The sequence below is a fragment of the Taudactylus pleione genome, unplaced genomic scaffold, assembly GCF_031769625.1.
Source record: "Taudactylus pleione unplaced genomic scaffold, aTauple2 ptg000134l, whole genome shotgun sequence".
Taxonomy (NCBI): domain Eukaryota; kingdom Metazoa; phylum Chordata; class Amphibia; order Anura; family Myobatrachidae; genus Taudactylus; species Taudactylus pleione.
In genome coordinates this window covers 4,038,388-4,064,792 of record NW_028284536.1, presented here as the reverse complement: position 1 = coordinate 4,064,792, position 26,405 = coordinate 4,038,388, and the positions used below count along the sequence as shown (strand labels likewise).

The window sequence follows — 26,405 nt, the reverse complement described above, 5'->3', positions numbered from 1 at the left end:
GACACATGGCTGTACACCAGGGGAAGGGCTGATACCAGCATTTGTATATAGTCACATACACACGGCTGTGCACAGGGGAAGGGCTGATACTAGCATTGGCATATAGTCACAGACAAACGGCTGTACACAAGGGGAAGGGCTGGTACCAGCATTAACATATAGTCACAGACACACTGCTGTACACCAGGGGAAGGGCTGTTTCCAGCATTAGCATATAGTCACACGGCTGTACACCAAGGGAAGGGATGATACCAGCATTAGCTTATAGTCACAGACACACAGCTGTACACCAGGAGAAGGGCTGATACCAGCATTAGCATATAGTCACAGACACACAGCTGTACACCAGGGGAAGGGCTGATACCTGCATTAGCATATAGTCACATACACACGGCTGTACACCAGGGGAAGGGCTGATACCAGCATTAGCATAAAGTCACAGACACACAGCTGTACACCAGGGGAAGAACTGATACCTGCATTAGCATATAGTCACAGACACACAGCTGTACACCAGGGGAAGGGCTGTTTCCAGCATTAGCATATAGTCACAGACACACAGCTGTACACCAGGGGAAGGGCTGATACCAGCATTAGCATATAGTCACAGACACACGGCTGTACACCAGGTGAAGGGCTGATACCAGCATTAGCATATAGTCACAGACACACGGCTGTACACTAGGGGAAGGGCTGATACCAGCATTAGCATATAGTCACAGACACACGGATGTACACCAGCGGAAGGGCTGAAACCAGCATTAGCATATAGTCACACGGCTGTACACCAAGGGAAGGGATGATACCAGCATTAGCTTATAGTCACAGACACACAACTGTACACCAGGAGAAGTGCTGATACCAGCATTAGCATATAGTCACAGACACACAGCTGTACACCAGGGGAAGGGCTGATACCTGCATTAGCATATAGTCACATACACACGGCTGTACACCAGGGGAAGGGCTGATACCAGCATTAGCATAAAGTCACAGACACACAGCTGTACACCAGGGGAAGAACTGATACCTGCATTAGCATATAGTCACAGACACACAGCTGTACACCAGGGGAAGGGCTGTTTCCAGCATTAGCATATAGTCACAGACACACAGCTGTACACCAGGGGAAGGGCTGATATCAGCATTAGCATATAGTCACAGACACACAGCTGTACACCAGGGGAAGGGCTGATACCAGCATTAGCATATAGTCACAGACACACAGCTGTACACCAGGGGAAGGGCTGATACCAGCATTAGCATATAGTCACATACACACAGCTTTACACCAGGGTTAGGGCTGATACCAGAATTACAATATGGTCACATACACACAGCTGTACACCAGGGGAAGGGCTGATACCAGCATTAGCATAAAGTCACAGACACACAGCTGTACACCAGGGGAAGAGCTGATACCTGCATTAGCATATAGTCACAGACACACAGCTGTACACCAGGGGAAGGGCTGTTTTCAGCATTAGCATATAGTCACAGACACACAGCTGTACACCAGGGGAAGGGCTGATATCAGCATTAGCATATAGTCACAGACACACAGCTGTACACCAGGGGAAGGGCTGATACCAGCATTAGCATATAGTCACAGACACACAGCTGTACACCAGGGGAAGGGCTGATACCAGCATTAGCATATAGTCACATACACACAGCTTTACACCAGGGTTAGGGCTGATACCAGAATTACAATATGGTCACATACTCACAGCTGTACACCAGGGGAAGGGCTGATACCAGCATTAGCATATAGTCACAGACACACGGCTGTACACTAGGGGAAGGGCTGATACCAGCATTAGCATATGGTCACAGACACACGGCTGTACACCAGGAGAAGAGCTGATACCAGCATTACAATATGGTCACATACACACAGCTGTACACCAGGGGAAGGGCTGATACCAGCATTAGCATATAGTCACAGACACACGGCTGTACACCAGGGGAAGGGCTGATACCAGCAATAGCATATAGTCACAGACACACGGCTGTACACCAGGAGAAGGGCTGATACCAGCATTATAATATGGTCAAAGACACACAGCTGTACACCAGGGGAAGGGCTGATACCAGCATTAGCATATAGTCACAGACACACGGCTGTATACCAGGGGAAGGGCTGATACCAGCATTAGCATATAGTCACAGACACACGGCTGTACACCAGGGGAAGGGCTGATACCAGCAATAGCATATAGTCACAGACACACGGCTGTACACCAGGAGAAGGGCTGATACCAGCATTATAATATGGTCAAAGACACACAGCTGTACACCAGGGGAAGGGCTGATACCAGCATTAGCATATAGTCACAGACACACGGCTGTACACCAGGGGAAGGGCTGATACCAGCATTAGCATATAGTCACAGACACACGGCTGTACTCCAGGAGAAGGGCTGATACCAGCATTATAATATGGTCAAAGACACACAGCTGTACACCAAGGGAAGGGATGATACCAACATTAGCTTATAGTCACAGACACACAGCTGTACACCAGGAGAAGGGCTGATACCAGCATTAGCATATAGTCACAGACACACAGCTGTACACCAGGGGAAGGGCTGATACCTGCATTAGCATATAGTCACATACACACGGCTGTACACCAGGGGAAGGGCTGATACCAGCATTAGCATAAAGTCACAGACACACAGCTGTACACCAGGGGAAGAGCTGATACCTGCATTAGCATATAGTCACAGACACACAGCTGTACACCAGGGGAAGGGCTGTTTTCAGCATTAGCATATAGTCACAGACACACAGCTGTACACCAGGGGAAGGGCTGATATCAGCATTAGCATATAGTCACAGACACACAGCTGTACACCAGGGGAAGGGCTGATACCAGCATTAGCATATAGTCACAGACACACAGCTGTACACCAGGGGAAGGGCTGATACCAGCATTACAATATGGTCACATACACACAGCTGTACACCAGGGGAAGGGCTGATACCAGCATTAGCATATAGTCACAGACACACGGCTGTACACCAGGGGAAGGGCTGATACCAGCAATAGCATATAGTCACAGACACACGGCTGTACACCAGGAGAAGGGCTGATACCAGCATTATAATATGGTCAAAGACACACAGCTGTACACCAGGGGAAGGGCTGATACCAGCATTAGCATATAGTCACAGACACACGGCTGTATACCAGGGGAAGGGCTGATACCAGCATTAGCATATAGTCACAGACACAAGGATGTACACCAGGGGAAGGGCTGAAACCAGCATTAGCATATAGTCACATGGCTGTACACCAAGGGAAGGGATGATACCAGCATTAGCATATAGTCACATACACACAGCTTTACACCAGGGTTAGGGCTGATACCAGAATTACAATATGGTCACATACTCACAGCTGTACACCAGGGGAAGGGCTGATACCAGCATTAGCATATAGTCACAGACACACGGCTGTACACTAGGGGAAGGGCTGTTACCAGCATTAGCATATAGTCACAGACACACGGCTGTACACCAGGAGAAGAGCTGATACCAGCATTACAATATGGTCACATACACACAGCTGTACACCAGGGGAAGGGCTGATACCAGCATTAGCATATAGTCACAGACACACGGCTGTACACCAGGGGAAGGGCTGATACCAGCAATAGCATATAGTCACAGACACACGGCTGTACACCAGGAGAAGGGCTGATACCAGCATTATAATATGGTCAAAGACACACAGCTGTACACCAGGGGAAGGGCTGATACCAGCATTAGCATATAGTCACAGACACACGGCTGTATACCAGGGGAAGGGCTGATACCAGCATTAGCATATAGTCACAGACACAAGGATGTACACCAGGGGAAGGGCTGAAACCAGCATTAGCATATAGTCACACGGCTGTACACCAAGGGAAGGGATGATACCAGCATTAGCTTATAGTCACAGACACACAGCTGTACACCAGGAGAAGGGCTGATAACATCATTAGCATATAGTCACAGACACACAGCTGTACATCAGGGGAAGGGCTGATACCAGCATTAGCATATAGTCACATACACATAGCTGTACACCAGGGGAAGGGCTGATACCAGAATAAGTATATAGTCACAAACACATGGCTGTACACTAGGGGAAGGGCTAATACCAGCATTAGCAAATAGTCACAGACACACAGCTGTACACCAGGGGAAGGGCTGATACCAGCATTAGCATATAGTCACAGACACACTGCTGTACACCAGGGGAAGGGCTGATACCAGCATTAGCATATAGTCACAGACACACAGCTGTACACCAGGGGAAGGGCTAATACCAGAATTAGTATATAGTCACATACACACGGCTGTACACAAGGGGAAGGGCTGATACCAGCATTAGCATATTGTCACATAAATACAGAAGTACAACAGGGGAAGGGCTGATACCAGGATTAGCATATAGTCACATACACACAGCTGTACACCAGAGGTAGGGCTGATACCAGCATTAGCATATAGTTATAGACACATGGCTGTACACCATGGGAAGGGCTGCTACCAGCATTTGTATATAGTCACATACACACGGCTGTGCACAGGGGAAGGGCTGATACTAGCATTGGCATATAGTCACAGACAAACGGCTGTACACAAGGGGAAGGCCTGGTACCAGCATTAACATGTAGTCACAGACACACTGCTGTACACCAGGGGAAGGGCTGATACCAGTATTAGGATATAGTCACATACACAAGGCTGTACACAGGGGAAGGTCTGATGCCAGCATTAGCATATAGTCACAGACACATGGCTGTACACCAGGGGAAGGGCTGAATCCACCATTTGCATTTAGTCACAGACACACTGCTGTACACCAGGGGAAGGGCTGATAACAGCATTAGCATATAGTCACAGACACACGGCTGTACACCAGGAGAAGGGCTGATACCAGCATTATAATATGGTCAAAGACACACAGCTGTACACCAGGGGAAGGGCTGATACCAGCATTAGCATATAGTCACAGACACACGGCTGTACACCAGGGGAAGGGCTGATACCAGCATTAGCATATAGTCACAGACACAAGGATGTACACCAGGGGAAGGGCTGAAACCAGCATTAGCATATAGTCACACGGCTGTACACCAAGGGAAGGGATGATACCAGCATTAGCTTATAGTCACAGACACACAGCTGTACACCAGGAGAAGGGCTGATAACATCATTAGCATATAGTCACAGACACACAGCTGTACATCAGGGGAAGGGCTGATACCAGCATTAGCATATAGTCACATACACATAGCTGTACACCAGGGGAAGGGCTGATACCAGAATAAGTATATAGTCACAAACACATGGCTGTACACTAGGGGAAGGGCTAATACCAGCATTAGCAAATAGTCACAGACACACAGCTGTACATCAGGGGAAAGGCTGATACCACCATTAGCATATAGTCACATACACACAGCTGTGCACCAGGGGAAGGGCTAATACCAGCATAAGCATATACTCACAGACACACTGCTGTACACCAGGGGAAGGGCTGATACCAGCATTAGCATATTGTCACATAAATACAGAAGTACAACAGGGGAAGGGCTGATAACAGGATTAGCATATAGTCACATACACACAGCTGTACACCAGGGGAAGGGCTGAAAATAGCTTTAGCATATAGATACATACTCACAGCTGTACACCAGGGGAAGGGCTGATACCAGCATTAGTATATAGTCACAGATACACAGCTTTACACCAGAGGTAGGGCTGATACCAGCATTAGCATATAGTTATAGACACATGGCTGTACACCAGGGGAAGGGCTGATACCAGCATTAGCATAAAGTCACAGACACACTGCTGTACACCAGGGGAAGGGCTGATACCAGTATTAGGATATAGTCACATACACAAGGCTGTACACAGGGGAAGGTCTGATGCCAGCATTAGCATATAGTCACAGACACACGGCTGTACACCAGGGGAAGGGCTGCTACCAGCATTTGTATATAGTCACATACACACGGCTGTGCACAGGGGAAGGGCTGATACTAGCATTGGCATATTGTCACAGACACACGGCTGTACACAAGGGGAAGGGCTGGTACCAGCATTAACATGTAGTCACAGACACACTGCTGTACACCAGGGGAAGGGCTGATACCAGTATTAGGATATAGTCACATACACACAGCTGTACACCAGGGGAAGGGCTGATACCAGCATTAGCATATAGTCACAGACACACGGCTGTACACCAGGGGAAGGGCTGATACCAGCAATAGCATATAGTCACAGACACACGGCTGTACACCAGGAGAAGGGCTGATACCAGCATTATAATATGGTCAAAGACACACAGCTGTACACCAGGGGAAGGGCTGAAACCAGCATTAGCACATAGTCACAGACACATGGCTGTACACCAGGGGAAGGGCTGATACCAGCATTAGCATATAGTCACAGACACAAGGATGTACACCAGGGGAAGGGCTGAAACCAGCATTAGCATATAGTCACACGGCTGTACACCAAGGGAAGGGATGATACCAGCATTAGCTTATAGTCACAGACACACAGCTGTACACAAGGAGAAGGGCTGATAACATCATTAGCATATAGACACAGACACACAGCTGTACACCAGGGGAAGGGCTGATACTAGCATTAGTATATAGTCACAGACACACAGCTCTACACCAGGGGAACAGCTGATACCAGCATTAGCATATAGTCACAGACACACAGCTGTACACCAGGGGAAGGGCTGATACCTGCATTAGTATATAGTCACAGAAACATGGCTGTACACCAGGGGAAGGACTGATACCAGCATTAGCATATAGTCACAGACACACAGCTCTACACCAGGGGAAGGGCCGATACCAGCATTAGCATATAGTCACAGACACACAGCTGTACACCAGGGGAAGGGCTGATACCAGCATTAGTATATAGTCACAGACACACAGCTGTACACCAGGAGAAGGGCTGATACCAGCATTACAATATGGTCACATACACACAGCTGTACACCAGGGGAAGGGCTGATACCAGCATTAGCATATAGTCACAGACACACGGCTGTACACCAGGGGAAGGGCTGATACCAGCATTAGCATATAGTCACAGTCACATGGCTGTACACCAGGGGAAGGGCTGATACCAGTATTAGGATATAGTCACATACATAAGGCTGTACACAGGGGAAGGTCTGATGCCAGCATTAGCATATAGTCACAGACACACGGCTGTACACCAGGGGAAGGGCTGCTACCAGCATTTGTATATAGTCACATACACACGGCTGTGCACAGGGGAAGGGCTGATACTAGCATTGGCATATAGTCACAGACACACGGCTGTACACAAGGGGAAGGGCTGGTACCAGCATTAACATGTAGTCACAGACACACTGCTGTACACCAGGGGAAGGGCTGATACCAGTATTAGGATATAGTCACATACACAAGGCTGTACACAGGGGAAGGTCTGATGCCAGCATTAGCATATAGTCACAGACACATGGCTGTACACCAGGGGAAGGGCTGAATACACCATTTGCATTTAGTCACAGACACACTGCTGTACACCAGGGGAAGGGCTGATACCAGCATTAGCATATAGTCACAGACACACGGCTGTACACCAGGTGAAGGGCTGATACCAGCATTAGCATATAGTCACAGACACACGGCTGTACACCAGGGGAAGGGCTGATACCAGCATTAGCATATAGTCACAGACACACGGATGTACACCAGGGGAAGGGCTGAAACCAGCATTAGCATATAGTCACACGGCTGTACACCAAGGGAAGGGATGATACCAGCATTAGCTTATAGTCACAGACACACAGCAGTACACCAGGAGAAGGGCTGATACCAGCATTAGCATATAGTCACAGACACACAGCTGTACACCAGGGGAAGGGCTGATACCTGCATTAGCATATAGTCACATACACACGGCTGTACACCAGGAGAAGGGCTGATACCAGCATTACAATATGGTCACATACACACAGCTGTACACCAGGGGAAGAGCTGATACCAGCATTAGCATATAGTCACAAACACACGGCTGTACACCAGGGGAAGGGCTGATACCAGCATTAGCATATAGTCACAGTCACATGGCTGTACCCTAGTGGAAGGGCTGATACCAGTATTAGGATATAGTCACATACACAAGGCTGTACACAGGGGAAGGTCTGATGCCAGCATTAGCATATAGTCACAGACACACGGCTGTACACCAGGGGAAGGGCTGCTACCAGCATTTGTATATAGTCACATACACACGGCTGTGCACAGGGGAAGGGCTGATACTAGCATTGGCATATAGTCACAGACACACGGCTGTACACAAGGGGAAGGGCTGGTACCAGCATTAACATGTAGTCACAGACACACTGCTGTACACCAGGGGAAGGGCTGATACCAGTATTAGGATATAGTCACATACACAAGGCTGTACACAGGGGAAGGTCTGATGCCAGCATTAGCATATAGTCACAGACACATGGCTGTACACCAGGGGAAGGGCTGAATCCACCATTTGCATTTAGTCACAGACACACTGCTGTACACCAGGGGAAGGGCTGATACCAGCATTAGCATATAGTCACAGACACACGGCTGTACACCAGGGGAAGGGCTGATACCAGCATTAGCATATAGTCACAGACACACGGATGTACACCAGGGGAAGGGCTGAAACCAGCATTAGCATATAGTCACACGGCTGTACACCAAGGGAAGGGATGATACCAGCATTAGCTTATAGTCACAGACACACAGCAGTACACCAGGAGAAGGGCTGATACCAGCATTAGCATATAGTCACAGACACACAGCTGTACACCAGGGGAAGGGCTGATACCTGCATTAGCATATAGTCACATACACACGGCTGTACACCAGGGGAAGGGCTGATACCAGCATTAGCATAAAGTCACAGACACACAGCTGTACACCAGGGGAAGAACTGATACCTGCATTAGCATATAGTCACAGACACACAGCTGTACACCAGGGGAAGGGCTGTTTCCAGCATTAGCATATAGTCACAGACACACAGCTGTACACCAGGGGAAGGGCTGATATCAGCATTAGCATATAGTCACAGACACACAGCTGTACACCAGGGGAAGGGCTGATACCAGCATTAGCATATAGTCACAGACACACAGCTGTACACCAGGGGAAGGGTTGATACCAGCATTAGCATATAGTCACATACACACAGCTTTACACCAGGGTTAGGGCTGATACCAGAATTACAATGTGGTCACATACACACAGCTGTACACCAGGGGAAGGGCTGATACCAGCATTAGCATATAGTCACAGACACACGGCTGTACACCAAGGGAAGGGATGATACCAGCATTAGCTTATAGTCACAGACACACAGCTGTACACCAGGAGAAGGGCTGATACCAGCATTAGCATATAGTCACAGACACACAGCTGTACACCAGGGGAAGGGCTGATACCTGCATTAGCATATAGTCACATACACACGGCTGTACACCAGGGGAAGGGCTGAAACCAGCATTAGCATAAAGTCACAGACACACAGCTGTACACCAGGGGAAGAGCTGATACCTGCATTAGCATATAGTCACAGACACACAGCTGTACACCGGGGGAAGAGCTGATACCTGCATTAGCATAAAGTCACAGACACACTGCTGTACACCAGGGGAAGGGCTATTTTCAGCATTAGCATATAGTCACAGACACACAGCTGTACACCAGGGGAAGGGCTGATATCAGCATTAGCATATAGTCACAGACACACAGCTGTACACCAGGGGAAGGGCTGATACCAGCATTAGCATATAGTCACAGACACACAGCTGTACACCAGGGGAAGGGCTGATACCAGCATTAGCATATAGTCACATACACACAGCTTTACACCAGGGTTAGGGCTGATACCAGAATTACAATATGGTCACATACACACAGCTGTACACCAGGGGAAGGGCTGATACCAGCATTAGCATATAGTCACAGACACACGGCTGTACACCAGGGGAAGGGCTGATACCAGCATTAGCATATAGTCACAGACACACGGCTGTACACCAGGAGAAGGGCTGATACCAGCATTACAATATGGTCACATACACACGGCTGTACACCAGGGGAAGGGCTGATACCAGCAATAGCATAAAGTCACAGACACATGGCTGTACACCAGGAGAAGGGCTGATACCAGCATTATAATATGGTCAAAGACACACAGCAGTACACCAGGGGAAGGGCTGATACCAGCATTAGCATATAGTCACAGACACACGGCTGTACACCAGGGGAAGGGCTGATACCAGCATTAGCATATAGTCACAGACACAAGGATGTACACCAGGGGAAGGGCTGAAACCAGCATTAGCATATAATCACACGGCTGTACACCAAGGGAAGGGATGATACCAGCATTAGCTTATAGTCACAGACACACAGCTGTACACCAGGAGAAGGGCTGATAACATCATTAGTATATAGTCACAGACACACAGCTCTACACCAGGGGAACGGCTGATACCAGCATTAGCATATAGTCACAGACACACGGCTGTACACCAGGGGAAGGGCTGATTCCAGCATTAGTATATAGTCACAGACACACAGATGTACACCAGGGGAAGGGCTGATACCTGCATTAGTATATAGTCACAGACACATGGCTGTACACCAGGGGAAGGACTAATACCAGCATTAGCATATAGTCACAGACACACAGCTCTACACCAGGGGAAGGGCCGATACCAGCATTAGCATATAGTCACAGACACACGGCTGTACACCAGGGGAAGGGCTGATACCAGCATTAGTATATAGTCACAGACACACAGCTGTACACCAGGAGAAGGGCTGATACCAGCATTACAATATGGTCACATACACACAGCTGTACACCAGGGGAAGGGCTGATACCAGCATTAGCATATAGTCACAGTCACATGGCTGTACACCAGGGGAAGGGCTGATACCAGCATTAGCATATAGTCACAGACACACGGCTGTACACCAGGAGAAGGGCTGATACCAGCATTACAATTTGGTCAAAGACACACAGCTGTACACCAGGAGAAGGGCTGATACCAGCATTACAATATGGTCACATACACACAGCTGTACACCAGGGGAAGGGCTGATACCAGCATTAGCATATAGTCACAGTCACATAGCTGTACACCAGGGGAAGGGCTGATACCAGCTTTAGCATATAGTCACAGTCACATGGCTGTACACAAGGAGAAGGGCTGATACCAGCATTAGCATATAGTCACAGTCACACAGCTGTACACTAGGGGAAGGGCTGATACCTGCATTAGCTTATAGTCACATACACACGGCTGTACACCAGGGGAAGGGCTGATACCAGCATTAGCACCTAGTCACAGACACACAGCTGTACACCAGGGGAAGGGCTGATAACATCATTAGCATATAGTCACAGACACTTTGCTGTACACCAGGGGAAGGGCTGATACCAGCATTAGTATATAGTCACAGACACACGGCTATACACCAGGGGAAGGGCTGATACCAGCATTAGCATAAAGTCACAGAGACACGGCTGTACACCAGGGGAAGGGCTGATAACAGCATTAGCATACAGTCACAGACACACGGCTGTACACCAGGGGAAGGGCTGATAACAGCATTAGCATACAGTCACATACACACGGCTGTACACCAGGGGAAGTGCTGATACCAGCATTAGTATATAGTCACATACACACGACTGTACACCAGGGAAAGGGCTGATACCAGAATTAGTATATAGTAACAGACACATGGCTGTACACAAGGGGAAGGGCTGATACCAGCATTAGCATATAGTCACATACACATGGCTGTAAACCAGGGGAAGGGCTGATACCAGCATTAGCATATAGTCACAGACACACGGCTGTACACCAGGGGATGAGCTGATACCAGAATTAGCATATAGTCACATACACATAGCTGTACACCAGGGGAAGGGCTGATAACAGCATTAGCATACAGTCACAGACACTCGGCTTTACACCAGGGGAAGGGCTGCTACCAGCATTAGTATAAAGTCACATACACATGGCTGTACACCAGGGAAAGGGCTGATACCAGCATTAGTATATAGTCACAGACACACAGCTGTACACCGGGGGAAGGGCTGATACCAGCATTAATATATAGTCACAGACACACAGCTGTACACAAGGGGAAGGGCTGTTTCCAGCATTAGCATATAGTCACATACACACAGCTGTACACCAGGGGAAGGGCTGATATCAGCATTAGCATATAGTCACATACACGCAGCTATACACCAGGGGAAGGGCTGATACCAGCATTAGCATATAGTCACAGACACACAGCTGTACACCAGGGGAAGGGCTGATACCAGCATTAGCATATAGTCACATACACACAGCTGTACACCAAGGAAAGGGCTGATACCAGCATTAGCATATAGTCACAGACACACAGCTGTACACCGGGAGAAGGGCTGATACCAGCATTAGAATATAGTCACAGACACTCAGCTGTACACCAGGGGAAGGGCTGATACCAGCATTAGCATATAGTCACCAACACATGGCTGTACACCAGGAGAAGGGCTGATACCAGCATTAGCATATAGTCACAGACACACGGCTGTACATTAGGGGAAGGGCTGATACCAGCATTAGTATATAGTCACAAACACACAGCTGTACACCAGGGGAAGGTATGATACCAGCATTAGCATATAGTCACATAAATACAGAAGTACAACAGGGGAAGGGCTGATACCAGCATTAGCATATAGTCACATACACACAGGTGTACACTAGAGGAAGGGCTGATACCAGGATTAGCATATAGTCACATACACACAGTTGTACACCAGGGGAAGGGCTGAAACCAGCATTAGCATATAGTCACATACACATAGCTGTACACCAGGGGAAGGGCTGATACCAGCATTAGTATATAGTCACAGAAACATGGCTGTACACCAGGGGGAGGGCTGATACCAGCATTAGCATATAGTCACAGACACACGGCTGTACATTAGGGGAAGGGCTGATACCAGCATTAGTATATAGTCACAAACACACAGCTGTACACCAGGGGAAGGTATGATACCAGCATTAGCATATAGTCACATAAATACAGAAGTACAACAGGGGAAGGGCTGATACCAGCATTAGCATATAGTCACATACACACAGCTGTACACCAGGGGAAGGTCTGATACCAGCATTACTATATAGTCACAGATACACTGCTGTACACCAGGGGAAGGGCTGATACCAGCATTAGTATATAGTCACAGACACACTGCTGTACACCAGGGGAAGGGCTGATACCAGCATTAGTATATAGTCACAGACACACATCTGTACCTTTCGGGGAAGGGCTGATACCATCATTAGCATATAGTCACAGACACACATCTGTACATTTGGGGAAGGGCTGATACTAGCATTAGCATATAGTCACATACACATAGCTGTACACCAGGGGAAGGGCTGATACCAGAATTAGTATATAGTCACAAACACATGGCTGTACACTAGGGGAAGGGCTAATACCAGCATTAGCAAATAGTCACAGACACACAGCTGTACATCAGGGGAATGGCTTATACCAGCATTAGCATATAGTAACAGACACACGGCTGTACATTAGGGGAAGGGCTGATACCAGCATTAGCATATAGTCACATACACACAGCTGTGCACCAGGGGAAGGGCTAATACCAGCATTAGCATATACTCACAGACACACTGCTGTACACCAGGGGAAGGGCTGATATCAGCATTAGCATATAGTCACAGACACACAGCTGTACACAGGGGAAGGGCTAATACCAGAATTAGTATATAGTCACATACACACGGCTGTACACCAGGGGAAGGGCTGATACCAGCATTAGCATATTGTCACATAAATACAGAAGTACAACAGGGGAAGGGCTGATACCAGGATTAGCATATAGTCACATACACACAGTTGTACACCAGGGGAAGGGCTGAAAATAGCTTTAGCATGTAGACACATACTCACAGGTGTACACCAGGGGAAGGGCTGATACCAGCATTAGTATATAGTCACAGATACACAGCTTTACACCAGAGGAAGGGCTGATACCAGCATTAGCATATAGTTATAGACATATGGCTGTACACTGCTGTACACCAGGGGAAGGGCTGATACCAGTATTAGCATATAGTCACATACACACGGCTGTACACCAGGGGAAGGGCTGATACCAGCATTAGTATATAGTCACATACACACGGCTGTACACCAGGGAAAGGGCTGATACCAGCATTAGTATATAGTCACAGACACACTGCTATACACAAGGGGAAGGGCTGATACCAGCATTAGCATAAAGTCACATACACATGGCGGGACACCAGAGGAAGGGCTGATACCAGCATTAATATATAGTCACATACACACGGCTGTACACAAGGGGAAGGGCTGATACCAGCATTAGTATATAGTCACAGATACACAGCTGTACACCAGGGGAAGGGCTGATACCAGCATTAGTATATAGTCACAGACACACTGCTGTACACCAGGGGAAGCGCTGATACCAGCATTAGTATATAGTCACAGACACACAGCTGTACACAGGGGGAAGGGCTGATACCAGTATTAGTATATAGTCACAGACACACAGCTGTACACCAGGGGAAGGGCTGATACCAGCCTTAGTATTTAGTCACAGACAAACATCTGTACATCAGGGGAGAGGGCTGATACCAGCATTAGCATATAGTCACAGACACACATCTGTACTTCAGGGGAAGGGCTGATACCAGCATTAGCATATAGTCACATACACATAGCTGTACACCAGGGGAAGGGCTGATACCAGAATTAGAATATAGTCACAGTTCCATGGCTATACACCAGGGAAGGGCTAATACCAGCATTAGCATATAGTCTCAGACACACAGCTGTACACCGGGGGAAGGGCTGATACCAACATTAGCATATAGTCACAGACAAACGGCTTTACACCAGGGGAAGGGCTAATACCAGCATTAGCATATAGTCACAGACACACAGCTGTACACCAGGGGAAAGGCTGATACCAGCATTAGCATATAGTCACAGACACACGGCTGTACATTAGGGGAAGGGCTGATACCAGCATTAGCATATAGTCACATACACACAGCTGTACACCATGGGAAGGGCTGGTACCAGCATTAGCATATAGTCACAGATACACTGCTGTTCACAAGGGGAAGGGCTGATACCAGCATTAGCATATAGTCACAGACACACAGCTGTACACCAGGGGAAGGGCAAATACCATCATTAGTATATAGTCACATGCACACGGCTGTACACTAGGGGAAGGGCTGATACCATCATTAGCATATAGTCACAGAAACACAGCTGTACACCAGGGGAAGGGCTGATACCAGCATTAGTATATAGTCACAGACACACAGCTGTACACCAGGGGAAGGGCTAATACCAGCATTAGTATATAGTCACAAACACACAGCAGTACACCAGGGGAAGGGCTAATACCAGCATTAGTATATAGGCCCTCATTCAGAGCCGTACGCTCTGAGCAGAGCGCACGCTCTGAATGAGGGCCGGGCTCCATTTTCATGGAGAGTCCTCCTGGACGCTCGTATAGCTGTGGGTCACCACCAACAGGCTATACGAGCGTGATTTATGATGGCCGCGATGGTCGAGACCATCGCGACAATCGAAATTGCGAGCCGGAGCCTGCGGTTGAGGTTTTCAACCGCAAACTCCGGTGTGATTTTGGCTCTATCAGAGACAAAATCACTCCCACTGACATCACTAGTGATGTCAGAGGGCCGGCTTCTGATGGGAGGCGTTCCCGTGGGAACGCCCCCGTCAGGGAGGCACGCCCCCGGAACGCCCACCAAAGGGGGCGTGCTGTCAATCAACATTGACAGCACGCCCCCTTTGATCGGACACAACGAGCGAAGGACTTTCCTTCGCTCGTCGCGTCTGGTGCATGCGCACGACGGAGATCCCTCCTGGAGAAGGGCTGATACCAGCATTAGCATATAGTCACAGACACACGGCTGTACATTAGGGGAAGGGCTGATACCAGCATTAGTATATAGTCACAAACACACAGCTGTACACCAGGGGAAGGTATGATAACAGCATTAGCATATAGTCACATAAATACAGAAGTACAACAGGGGAAGGGCTGATACCAGCATTAGCATATAGTCACAGACACACGGCTGTACATTAGGGGAAGGGCTGATACCAGCATTAGTATATAGTCACAGACACACAGCTGTACAGCAGGGGAAGGTCTCATATCAGCATTAGCATATAGTCACATAAATACAGAAGTACAACAGGGGAAGGGCTGATACCAGCATTAGCATATAGTCACATACACACAACTGTACACCAGAGGAAGGGCTGAAACCAGCATTAGCATATAGTCACATACACATAGCTGTACACCAGGGGAAGGGCTGATACCAGCATTAGTATATAGTCACAGAAACACGGCTGTACACCAGGGGGAGGGCTAATAACAGCATTAGCATATAGTAACAGACACACAGCTGTACACCTGGAGAAGGGCTGATACCAGCATTAGCATATAGTCACAGACACACGGCTGTACACCAGGGGAAGGTATGATTCCAGCATTAGCATATAGTCACATAAATACAGAAGTACAACAGGGGAAGGGCTGATACCAGCATTAGCATATAGTCACATACACACAGCTGTACACCAGGGGAAGGGCTGATACCAGCATTAGTATATAGTCACAGATACACAGCTGTACACCAGGGGAAGGGCTGATACCAGCATTAGCATATAGTTACAGACACACGGCTGTACACCAGGGGAAGGGCTGATACCAGCATTAGCATATATATGCACATACACACAGCTGTACACCAGGGGAAGGGCTGATACCAGCATTAGTATATAGTCACAGACACACTGCTGTACACAAGGGGAAGGGCTGATACCAGCATTAGCATATAGTTACAGACACACGGCTGTACACCAGGGGAAGGGCTGATACCAGCATTAGCATATTGTCACAGACACACAGCTGTACACCAGGGGAAGGGCTGATACCAGCATTAGTATATAGTCACAGATACACAGCTGTACACCAGGGGAAGGGCTGATACCACTATTAGCTAAACCTCCCATCGTCTGAGGATTGACCAGTGCGTGAATCATTGACAATAAAACATACTCAATTGAAATAAAGACACAGAGACTTGTATTTGGCAGAATTGTTAGCTATTTTATTTAATTAACAGATAATGAATTAATTACTAAAATTAATTAAATTAATTTAAATATGGTGGCAAAGAAAAAACGGCTATCAACAGCCCAAGCCTAACACTATAAACACTCTAACCACAACACAATGCGCTCAAGCCTTCTACCTTGACTACCCACCCGGAAAGGTGATGATGCTGCCCCCGGCTGGGTGGTCCAGCAGACTTTAACAGTCAACGAAGGTGAGCGAAACAAAAAGTAAACCAATATTCACAGTGCTAATAGGTAACCTGCCGTTCTTTCCCGCCAAAAGCAAGGTTCTGCTAACAGACACCTTGCACTGCCAACATAGAACTAATGCACAGAAACTACAACCTCAAACAGATCCTCAAGAAAAAGAACCAAACCTTCCTTAGCTAAGTGTACCCCGTCAGACCGAAAAAGGTAAGTATACCTAAATTTAATCCTAGTATGTCTGACCACCGCCCCGCCATTTCTCATCACATATTTTGAAACAGCCAAGATCACTTTTTTCTGAGCTTTATCAATGGCTCTGCCGTTAACCACACCACGCCAACAATCTAGGGACCATGAAAGCCCAGACTATTTTGCAAGATGGCCAAGCCATCATAATCTGACCCAAATCATCCACCACCGCATCCACCACCGCATGCCTTAACTCCAGAGATGTCCCTTGCCCTGAACATTCCCGCCTAGATGTATCACCAAGACTCTCGGCAAGCCATACTGCTGAACCTGCTGCAAGAGTGTAGGCTTAAGGCTCTCCCTCAACATACCTCTGATCCCTAGCCATCTAACTCCACTAGATCCCGGAAACAATGGTGCCTCCTGCGCGGTCATGAACTGAGCTGCCCAAAAACAAATGAATGGCCAACTATCCATACAGTACAATCATCACTAGCCATTCCTATAAATGAGGGAAAAACAATGAAAAGATTAAAGTTTTTGTAAAAATCTTAGCATATTTAATAATGTATATCTAACGGGGAACATACTAGTGAGGATCTGCCAAAAAGAAAAATTTAGTTCTGAATCTTTAAAGATCAACAAGCTTCTGTGCCAATCTGAAGTGACATGAAGATACAAGAGGATAAGTTAAAACAATAAAATGGCAGGGGGGGGGTTAAGGATAACACAAATGAACTTGACCGGAGAGAAAACGTAAAACCTGCTGAGGGACATATAATTATCATAGTGAATCCAATAGCCGAATTAAGTCTGTCAGATCAGGTAAAAAAAATCGTCAAAACTCTCCAGACTCCCACTGAAATCAATGGTGAGTAGCTAATCCCCGAGTAGGAAAGACAGGGGAAGAACAGACAAGACCAGGACCAATGACATTTAGTTAACACATAACAAACCATAATTAACATGCATGCCCAACATTAAACCTCAACGATTTGGCCGAATGTAACACTTATCACTGGATGATTTCCACCTGCCCAAAGCCTGAATCTGTGACTCTGGAAATCCCGCAGTGGCGGCGGAAGCGGCAGCACCGATTCGAAATGACTGCATGCCGAATTCCCCTGGTGAGAGGCCCACGCTGCAAAGACATCGCCGCAGCATCCAGCTAAACTGAAATTCTGTCAGTGGAAGCCCATCGCAATGCATCAGCCATGAGCCCTCCGCTGAAGGTCTAACCGATGCATAACGAGTGGCCAAGCCGACCGGACAAATTTGACCATCCGCAGTGGGGACCAATGTTATCCAGCAACCCCTGCCTAGCTGATCAGTCTTAGAACAATGCTCTCACTCACCTTCATATCCGAACGAAGCATAGTTGAATCCCTCCATTTGGAGGGAGCAACTAATTCTGACACCCGGAAAGCACCATGAAAAGCCATGGAGAAAGCTAACTCAAACAAAAGCGTTTCCAAACTGGAACCGCCACGTCCGCAACTGCTCCTAGGATGGACGGTGACAAGGAGATGTCTATGGGCCATCTTTTATCGGGGGTAACTGGCTCAGCGCGCGCCCATCCTTTCAAGGCCTTTGTGATGACAAAACTCCTTGTAAGGTCAGGGATTCCCTTCAATTTGGAGAAAACAAAATACCTGCCAGATATCGTGAGACTACTGCTCTTGACCTGCCAGATATGTACAGCTGCCAAATAAAAGAAAGCATCAATTGATGCTGACCCTTACCACCGAGGCCTTGTCCACGGAAAAAACTTCCCACTGTCACACGCAAAAACTTTGCTCTCTGACCATTTATCGCATGCACCACGCCCAGATTGTCACATCTGAACAAAATGCTGCGATTGCAGATGTGCTCTCCCCAGACCTCCAATGCCACCATTATTGGGAACAACTCTAAGAGCAGCATATCCCTTGTCAAAGCTGTACGAACCCACTCCTCCGGCCAAGTTGCGATGCACCAGGATCCCTTCAGGAAGCAACCGAACCCCGAAGATCCTGCTGCGTCAGTAAACAGCTGCAAATCCACATTGTCCACAAGAGGGGATACCAGACACTGACCCCATTAAAATCCGCCAGAAAGGAAACCCAAACTTTCAGGTCTCTTTTTATTTTTGATGATAAACCGATCAAATGGTGCGGTCTGGAAACCCCCGCTGTGGCCCTCTCTAGCTTTCGGCAAAATGCCATACCCATTGGTATAACTCTACAGGCAAAGTTCATACAACCCAAAAGCGATTGGGCCTGCCGAAGACAAATTTTACGCGCAACCAAACTCTCTGAAATGGATTTTTGCAATTTGTCAACTTTATCGCGTGGAAGACGACAGGAGCCGGACAAGGTATCAATCCTGATACCTAAAAAACAACAAACACTAGAGGGGACCCTCTGTCTTCTCGTCTGCCATTGGTACAAGAAAAAAGAAAAAACAGCACTCTCATGGAACCAAGTAGCTCGTTACAACGCTCTGAACCAGCAGGCCCCACGCAGAGGAAGTCAACGCTATCCCATGATCCCCACAAGAAAAATCCATACACCAATGAAGGAAGGTGCTAAACTTTCAAAAAATGCGCAGGAAATCGAACACCCCATAGGCAAGCACTTGTCTATGAAGTATTCCCCCCCAATGCGAAAACACTGAACCTAAATGATTCTGGTCGCAAAGGGAGCAAACGAAAAGGCTGATTCAACATCCATCTCAGCCATGAGGGCCCCACATCCATATGCCCTAACGATACTGAAAGCATCATCAAAAGACTGATACCTCACTGAACAGTGTTCAGGAGGTATAGCGTCATTAACTGAGGACCCTGATGGATAACACAGATGCCGGATCAGCCAAAATTTTCCTGGAGTATTCGTGGGCACCACCCCCACTGGGGAAAGAATCAGATTCCCCACTGGAGGATGTGCAAAGGGACCCGCCATCCGTCCTAACTGAACTTCTTTCTCGATCTTTGCCTGAAGGCTCTAGCGGATTGTAAATTCCTAGGGGAACAGACTCAAACTTTGCCTATAACGGGTAAAGTAAAACCCAACTCGAACCCGAAAAACGAAATTCAGCGTCCTGTCTATAAGGGTACCACCCTAGCCACCTGGACATAGCATCCAAACGGATAGGTGTTGGGGCCCTATTTAGCGCCTGCGCTACCTCCGGCTTTGGGAATAGCTCCTCCTCCTGACTTGGATCACTGTTGGGCCGACAACCGGATGCAATTAGAGGCGGGGTGCAATCCATTACAATGCAAGCAAAGGTGTCGAAAACGACACCGTTGGCCCTGGGAACAGGTGGCATTATTAAAAGCAAAATATTTATCCTTAACAGGCGTCTGCCCGGAAAGCTGCCCGGGGCCAGTCTGCCGGCGCCCAGGGAAGGGATCAGAATTTGGGTGCCACGCACCAGACCCCCCCTTATTAGTATCCCCACCTGCCCGAGACTCCTCCACTCCACCTTTAGGTGGTTGAGTGACGTCAAGCCACACTTCCAAATCCTTGCTCCCGAAATCTAAGTTTTTGGATCCGTCCTCCTTGCGCCTAAACTCCCCATCAAAGGTCCTCCAGGCATCGCCCCTGGATATACGCTGCATCCCGTGAATCAGGTGGATATACCGTATTACGTTCAGGTGCTCCCCTGGGCGGTGTTTCAGGTAGCATGCTGCGAATACGCAAAAACCCAGCCAGCCAGTTATCATAAGAGCGAAAATATTCCACCCCCACACCGCCTTTAAGCTTAGCTGCTTTAAAATCTTTTTGGCTTGCTCAGTTAAGATAAACAAGTCCACGTAATTGCCCTTCCTAATTTTCTTCTTGCAATAAGCACGCTAACACCGCAAAACTGCTGTATTGTAGCAATACACCAGACCTGGCTGACACTGGCGCTACCTGGACTTACGCAAACTATTCCACTTACGCCACCGTTTTGCCCTCTTATCGCGCCTTGCCGCCTCTCGTCATGCATATCTAGCAGCCCTCTTCCGCGCCTTCATCGCGCTGCTGGCTGAAGAAGCCAAGGAGGAAGAAGATGATGACAAGTCTGAAACAGAGGAGAAAGAGGAGGCAGAATCAGCAATATCATCATCAAAAAACCTCTGAGGTCACACCTGACGACCCTGCCTTGTCACCCCCGGAAGCTGCCGATGATGACGCCTCCTCGACGCTGTAATCCTGCTCCATAGTCCCGCCATCAACAGCATCTGAAAAAGACAGTAAAGCTGGCCCCAGGGCCAAAACCCCGGACTCAGCCAACACAGCAAGAGAAGACACAGCAGTAGGCACCACAGACATCTCCGGACCAGCAGCCAACTAAGCCGCAGCAGCACCCTTAGCCCTGCAAGCCTGCATGAACTGATTTACAGCAGGCCCCAGATTAGTAGGAATGGAACGCTGCCCTTGATCTACTCCCACACTAGCTGCATAGTTAGGACCCAATGCCGCCACCATGGGAGCAAATGCAGATGCCATAGATGACATCATGGCCGCAAACACTGCAGGGTCAAAAGCCTGACTAGGAAGCCAACTACTGGACTGCATATCCAATGAGCCGGAAACTGCAACCGCAGGAATGCTTCTCCCGCCCCTACACGCTGAGCGCTGACCAGCAGCAGTGGATTCAGGCTGTACAACAGGACCTGACAGGCTGCTGCCATCAGAGCTGTGCACAGCCTGCCAATCATCCTCCATATTGTCTCCTAGCCCCTCCCCTCCTATGCCTGCTCCTACTTCCCTGTAATGGCCGCCAGCCTCCCTGCCTGACCTAGCCCTTACACTACTGACAGGGCCAGGTCTCTCACCTCCCTCACTACCTGAACTGTGGGGATGATCCCCGCTGCCCATCCGGGCACTAGCCCTACTCCCTACACCTCCTCTAAAGGAGCGTGCGCGCCCCTGTAGGCTCTGCACCCACGGGGGGTGAGCATTCGCTGACCTACCTCCCTGCCGCGGCTCTGCTCGCCCGCGGGCTAACTAACTGCTGCTCAGAGCCGCCGCGCCAAACCTCTGCGGGTGAGCACTTGCCGGCCAAATTGCGGCGGCTCTGCCCACTCGCAGGGTCTTATCAGGCTCTGAGCCACCGCACCTGACCCCCGCCGTGCCTAAGCTTTGCTGCCGCTGTGGCGCCGGGGACTCCCCACTGGTCACCTCAGTACCATCCTGCCGATCAAGAGCTCCCACTATGGCACCAGCGTTAGCCTCCGGTACCCGGCAACGGGCAGGGGTCCGCGTTGCGTGCCTGTGGCGGGGCATGACACAAATGGGGGGGGGTTTGTAATTGTGGGGTAAAGAAATCAGGGTCACAAAAATAGGGAGCACAGGATATTCTTTTAACACAATAGAGATAGGATGTGGAATTAAAGAAAGAAAGAAACACAGGCAAATCGGGGGAGGTTACAGAAGTAGGACTATGATATAAACTGCCCAGCAACACAGAGCTCAGGAAAAACACTTACTAACTCTGAAGACAGGAACAAAAGAGGCTGACTCCACCTCCAACAAACTCTAATATCCCTGCTAAAACCTACAATCATAAGAACCCATAGGCCCTAATTATCACATGATTCCTCACACTGGTCTGCCCCCAGCCTAGGAAGTTTAACCCTCTCCACTCCTATACAGTCATTTCGTTTATCATATAGTCACAGATACACGGTTGTACACCAGGGGAAGGGCTAATACCAGCATTAGCATATAGTCACAGACACACAGCTGTATACCAGGGGAAGGGCTGATACCAGCATTAGCATATAGTCAAATACATACGGCTGTACACCAGGGGAAAGGCTGGTACCAGCATTAGCATATAGTCAAATACATATGGCTGTACACCAGGGGAAAAGCTGGTACCAGCATTAGCATATAGTCACAGACACACGGCTGTACATCAGGGGAAGGGCTGATACCAGCATTAGCATATAGTCAAATACATACGGCTGTACACCAGGGGAAAGGCTGGTACCAGCATTAGCATTTAGTCAAATACATACGGCTGTACACCAGGGGAAGGGCTGATACCAGCATTAGCATATTGTCACAGACACACAGCTGTACACCAGGGGAAGCGCTAATACCAGCATTAGTATAAGGTCACATACACATGGCTGTACACCAGGGGAAGGGCTGATACCAGCATTAGCATATAGTCACAGACACACAGCTGTACACAAGGGAAGGGCTGATACCAGCATTAGTATATAGTCACAGACACACAGCTGTACACCAGGGGAAGGGCTGATAACAGCATTAGCATATAATCACATAAATACAGAAGTACAACAGGGGAAGGGCTGATACCAGCATTAGCATATAGTCACATACACAGAGCTGTACAGCAGGGCAAGGGCATATAGTCACATACCCACAGCTGTACACCAGGGGAAGGGCTGATACCAGCATTAGTATATAGTCACACATACACAGCTGTACACCAGGGGATGGGCTGATACCAGCATTAGTATATACTCACAGACACACGGCTGTACACCAGGGGAAGGGCTGATACCAGAATTAGCATATAGTCACAGACACACATCTGTACATCAGGGGAAGGGCTGATACCAGCATTAGCATATAGTCACAGACACACGGCTGTACACCAGGGGAAGGGCTAATACCAGCATTAGCATATAGTATAAGACACACAGCTGTACACCAGGGGAAGGGCTGATACCAGCATTAGCATATAGTCACAGACACACGGCTGTACACCAGGGGAAGGGCTAATAGCAGCTTTAGCATATAGTCACAAACACACAGCTGTACACCAGGGGAAAGGCTGATACCAGCATTAGCATATAGTCACAGACACACAGCTGTACATTAGGGGAAGGGCTGATACCAGCATTAGCATATAGTCACATACACACAGCTGTACACCAGGGGAAGGGCTGATACCAGCATTAGCATATAGTCACAGACACACTGCTGTACACAAGGGGAAGGTCTGATACCAGCATTAGCATATAGTCACAGACACACAGCTGTACACCAGGAGAAGGGCTAATACCACCATTAGTATATAGTCACATACACACGGCTGTACTCCAGGGGAAGGGCTGATACCAGCATTAGTATATAGTCACAGACACACAGCTGTACACCAGGGGAAGGGCTAATACCAGCATTAGTATATAGTCACATACACACGGCTGTACACCAGGGGAAGGGCTGTTACCAGCATTCATATAGTCTCAGACACACTGCTGTACACAGGGGAAGGGCTGATACCAGCATTAGCATATAGTCACATACACACGGCTGTACACCAGGGGAAGGTCTGATACCAGCATTAGCATATAGTCACTTACACACGGCTGTACACCAGGGGAAGGGCTGTTACCAGCATTAGCATATAGTCACATACACACGGCTGTACACCAGGGGAAGGTCTGATACCAGCATTAGCATATAGTCACATAAATACAGAAGTACAACAGGGGAAGGGCTGATACCAGCATTAGTATATAGTCACAGACACATGGCTGTACACCAGGGGAAGGGCTGATACCAGCATTAGCATATAGTCACAACACATGGCTGTACACCACGGGAAGGCCAGATACCAGCATTAGCATGGCTGTACACCAGGGGAAGGGCTGAGACCAGCATTAGCTTAAAGTCACATACACAAGGCTGTACACCAGGGGATGGGCTGATACCAGCATTAGCATGGCTGTACACCAGGGGAAGGGCTGAGACCTGCATTAGGATATAGTCACAGACACATGGCTGTACACCATGGGAAGGGCTGATACCAGCATTAGCATATAGTCACAGACACACGGCTGTACACCAGGGGAAGGGCTGATACCAGCATTACCATATCGTCACAGACACACGGCTGTACACCAGGGTAATGCCTGAAACCAGCATTAGCATAAAGTCACATACACATGGCTGTACACCAGGGGTAGGGCTGATACTAGCATTATCATATAGTCACAGACACATGGCTGTGCTCCGGTGGAAGAGCTGATACCAGCATTACCATATAGTCACAGACACACAGCTGTACACAGGAGACAGGCTGATAACATCATTAGAATATAGTCACAGACACACAGCTGTACACCGGGGGAAGAGCTGATACCAGCATTAGTATAATGTCACAGACACATGGCTGTACACCAGGGGAAGGGCTGATACCAGCATTAGCATATAGTCACAACACATGGCTGTACACCACGGGAAGGCCAGATACCAGCATTAGCATGGCTGTACACCAGGGAAGGGCTGAGACCAGCATTAGCTTAAAGTCACATACACATGGCTGTACACCAGGGGAAGGGCTGATACCAGCATTAGCACGGCTGTACACCAGGGGAAGGGCTGAGACCTGCATTAGGATATAGTCACAGACACATGGCTGTACACCATGGGAAGGGCTGATACCAGCAGTAGCATATAGTCACAGACACACGGCTGTATACCAGGGGAAGGGCTGATACCAGCATTACCATATCATCACAGACACACGGCTGTACACCAGGATAAGGCCTGAAACCAGCGTTAGCATAAAGTCACAAACACATGGCTGTACACCAGGGGAAGGGCTGATACCAGCATTAGCTTATAGTCACAGACACACGGCTGTACACCAGGGGAAGGGCTGATACCAGCTTTAGCATATAGTCACAGACACACAGCTTGTAGACCGGGGGAAGGGCTGATTCCAACATTAGCATATAGTCACAGACACACGGCT

General features: G+C 48.4%; 1 protein-coding gene across 1 annotated transcript in view; it reads right to left on the bottom strand.

Moving 5' to 3' along the window:
- The window catches only part of LOC148523023 (uncharacterized), a 111,700-nt gene extending 90,403 nt beyond the window's left edge, over positions 1–21,297 (bottom strand). Inside the window, exon 1 of the mRNA XM_088473295.1 lies at positions 21,142–21,297. Within this exon, the coding sequence (XP_088329421.1) occupies positions 21,142–21,297 (156 nt within the window). The remainder of the gene's footprint in view (positions 1–21,141) is intronic.
- Between the last annotated feature and the right edge of the window lie 5,108 nt (positions 21,298–26,405).